Genomic DNA, 3,946 nt, shown 5'->3' on the forward strand with positions numbered 1-3,946 from the left:
AATGTGCAAAATCCGTTATAGAGACGTGTTGCTGACGGTTTGCAGGACCATGGTGAACCTCGCGTCACAGATGGACCGGCTGACAGTTAGGCAAGTGCGTCATAGATCTATGACGACTTTGTGCTGGCCTAGAACCCACCCGGCCCGCTCCGCTGTGACACCTTTGGCTGTCGCGGATTGGCTTGTGGTATAAAGAAGGCAACAGATTGATACAAGGACTTCTAAGCAACCATGGACTGCAATTGGGCAAAAGGGATGGAAAGAAAAGTTAACCATGATGGATTCTTAGTATTATTTTTTGAAACATTTGGTTTTGTGTTTATTTGAAAGTACAAATACATTGTCATGCTATTTGCAAGAACCTAGACATCCTAATGTTATGTCTAATGTCAATCCAACAATGAATGACCTGCAACGACTAAGAATGTATTCATGAGAATCACTTCTTCAAAAGGTAGATTTATTCTTTGAAGAACTTCATATTCCTAGCTTTAACATGCCGGATGAAGGAATGGCAAATTTTTACCCCTGCTGCAGTGTTGGTGGAGATGTGCTTCCCGTCAATGATATTGTCAAAAAATGTGTTGTAAAGTAAAATGGGAGAGAAATTCATTATTGATTTCCTAATTTAGTATTGCTTGCATCTCTATGTATTGACATATAACCTATTTATTTCACAGAAGTTTCTGATCCAAAATGGAATGAATTGTGATTTGAGACATTTTTGTTCAATTTGACTTATAAAGCATTTGGGAACTTACGTTTATCTTTAAAACCTAGAGTAGCATTATCAGTAAGTGAGAATTTTTGGGTCTCTAATTTGACATTAATGGGTGGGCGATCTGTGACCCAAAGTGTTACCTTCTCCTATATTTATGTACTCCTTCCCTCCAACGAACAATGTCAAAAATTTATCAAAATTTAAATGTATCTAACTGTAGATATATCTAAATTTAGAAAGAAATTAGATAATTTTCATGGGATGGGGGGAGTACAATTTATACATATTTCTAGCTTTATTGTTTTGCACAATTTTTCTACCATTTCGATGATCATAAGATCATTGGCTACATGGTTTCGCAGCAACCCACGGGGCATCATCCAGTATCTAAACGAGCATCACCAGAGCCAGGAGTATATACCTTATGGCTTCCCCGCCACCTTCTCTCCTACGCCAAATTGCGAAGCTTGGCAGGCGCCGTACACCAGGAGCAAACAAGACATGGTGATCTCGGTCGGCAGTCACCGCCGCTCTATACGCGATGCCGTGCTCGGCGGGCGTCGCGAGCTGTACAAGCCCCTCCGCTGTGCCTCCTTCTACGACGGCGACGCGGGAGGCGGGATTCCCAGCGACGGCCTCGCCGCCGCGCTCTCCGAAGCAACTGGGAGCGTATCCCTCTTCGGGACCGACGGCGGGAAGAAGGCGAGGAACGTGCTCATCCTGATGAGCGACACCGGTGGCGGCCACCGCGCCTCCGCCGAGGCCCTCCGCGACGCCTTCCGTCTCGAGTACGGAGACGCCTACCAGGTCCGCCCCATGCATGCCCCCCTTCCATCCTTAATCCTCTCCTCTCCCAAGTCCCAAGTTACGGCTTCAATTTCGTTGTCAATATGTCAGCTTAGTGCAGGTGTTCGTCAGGGACATTAATATTGGTTCTGCGAAATCTGATTTGCTTAGCGCAGGTGTTCGTCAGGGATTTGGGGAAAGAGTACGGCGGCTGGCCGCTGAACGACATGGAGCGGTCGTACAAGTTCATGATCCGCCATGTCCGGCTATGGAAGGTGGCCTTCCATGGTACCTCCCCGCGCTGGGTTCACGGCATTTATCTCGCCGCACTGGCCTACTTCTACGCCAAGTACGAACCCCAGCACAGGGATTAATTCAACATTGACAATGCACGACCAGATTGTGCCCGTTGTTATTGTTGATAATTTGTTTGCATTTCAGTGAGGTGGTGGCCGGGATCATGAAGTACAAGCCGGACGTGATAATCAGCGTACACCCCCTCATGCAGCACATCCCACTATGGGTGCTCAAGTGGCAGAGCCTCCAGGCCAAGATTCCGTTCTTCACTGTCATCACCGACCTCAACACATGCCACCCAACATGGTAACCTCCCGGCCTCCCGGCATGGTGCAGATTGGGGCGTCCATTGTTTTTGCCAACTCTTGATTGATCAGGAGATGGAGTCGTCTGAACTTGACAGGTTCCACCAGGGCGTGACAAGGTGCTACTGCCCCTCGGCCGAGGTGGCTAAGAGGGCACTCATCCGAGGGCTCCAGCCATCGCAAATCCGTGTGTACGGCCTGCCGATCAGGCCGTCCTTCTGCCGCGCCGTGCTCGACAAGGTCGGTCAGTGAGCTTCGCATGCTTGCATTGCCTGGGCCATTAGCTCAACTAGCCAGGTTTGGTTGACAGGAAGAACTGAGGGAAGAACTTGATATGCACCCTGAACTACCTGCCGTTCTGCTGATGGGAGGCGGCGAGGGGATGGGTCCAGTGGAGGAGACAGCAATGGCCCTCGGCGAAGAGCTCTACGATCACCGGAGACGCCGGCCGGTCGGGCAGATCGTGGTCGTATGTGGCCGGAACCAGGCGCTGTGGTCCACCCTGCGGTGCCTGACGTGGAAGGTCCCGGTCAAGGTACCAGCATATGCCGATTTTTTTTTTTTTTTTGAGAGCTTGCATATGCCGAATCTAGCGAGGGTGATGCCTAGTTAGATGCGCATTTCAGGTGGATGCTCCCCATCACACTATACAGTATACACTTTGGTGCCGACTGACCTTTCGAGTGTCTTGTCCTCAGATTAGGCGGTTCGAAAAGCAGATGGAGAAGTGGATGGGCGCTTGTGATTGCATCATCACTAAGGTTTCTTTCCTCTTGCCAATAAGCTTTCCATCTCAATTTTTTCTTTTCTTTTGGCTGTTGATTAATTGGAAATGAATTTACCTGATGGAGTTATGTCATATTTGTACAGGCTGGTCCTGGTACAATTGCAGAAGCCTTGATCAGAGGGCTTCCAGTTATTCTCAATGACTTCATCCCTGGACAGGTCTATATATGATTTATGCCACTATTAATTATATGGAGTTGCCCAATTATAAGATCCCTATTAAAAGGGATTTATTTACTAGAACTAGACACTCTGACAATCTGAACTGGCTCAATTATCGGTGCTGATTACTTTGCTATTAGGTAGGTCATCCGAGAGTGACAACTTGTTGCTGTTGTCACTAACTAGTGATTACCACTCACACAGATCTTACCAACTACTAGTACTATGTCTCTAGCTATAGCTCGCACTTCCTTTTATCATTAAGGAAGTCGGGAACTGGATATCAAATGGAACTGAATATCTGCACTTCCATTTATCATTCAGGAAGTTGGAAACGTGCCTTACGTCGTCGACAACGGCGCCGGCGTGTTCTGCAACGACCCAATGGAAGCTGCAAGACAAGTTGCCCGATGGTTCAGCACGGAAGCCGAAGACCTCAAGATGTACTCACACAACGCGCTCAAGTTAGCGCAGCCGGAAGCAGTGTTCGACATCATCAAGGACATCCACAAGCTCCAGCAGCAACCTGCTGCTTTAACCCGGGTCCCGTACTCCTTGACCTCATCATTCTCATACCATATATGAATTCGAGGAACCTTTTACAGAATAATCTCTGTCAACTGGATATGCCTTCAGACTTCGCAGTGCCTGGCTGCCTGCTCAACCTGTATATATAGGATTCGCATTCTTTCGACTTGGACTAGCTAGTTGTACGTTCATATATGTCAATGTAATAAGTTAATCCCAAGTTAATCTATTTCATTTCTTTTATCGAATTTCGTAGGTATTATCTCAGAAAGTAACTTTTTTAGTGGGATGTTAAGAAGTACTCATCTCGGAGGCAGATGATAGGATGTAATCGTCTGATATGACATGATGAGTGGGCTCT

The 3,946-nt window shown here is 47.4% G+C and overlaps 1 protein-coding gene across 1 annotated transcript; it reads left to right on the forward strand.

Moving 5' to 3' along the window:
- The first annotated feature begins 1,222 nt into the window (after positions 1-1,222).
- On the forward strand, positions 1,223-3,642 carry LOC124678568 (probable monogalactosyldiacylglycerol synthase 2, chloroplastic). The gene is made up of 8 exons (XM_047214442.1): positions 1,223-1,528; positions 1,684-1,856; positions 1,949-2,110; positions 2,208-2,349; positions 2,420-2,644; positions 2,808-2,870; positions 2,980-3,054; positions 3,382-3,642. Exons 1-8 carry the CDS (start codon positions 1,223-1,225, stop codon positions 3,640-3,642), a joined length of 1,407 nt encoding a protein of 468 aa, XP_047070398.1.
- The last annotated feature ends 304 nt before the right edge of the window (positions 3,643-3,946 follow it).

This window comes from Lolium rigidum, chromosome 7 (assembly GCF_022539505.1).
Source record: "Lolium rigidum isolate FL_2022 chromosome 7, APGP_CSIRO_Lrig_0.1, whole genome shotgun sequence".
Lineage (NCBI taxonomy): Eukaryota > Viridiplantae > Streptophyta > Magnoliopsida > Poales > Poaceae > Lolium > Lolium rigidum.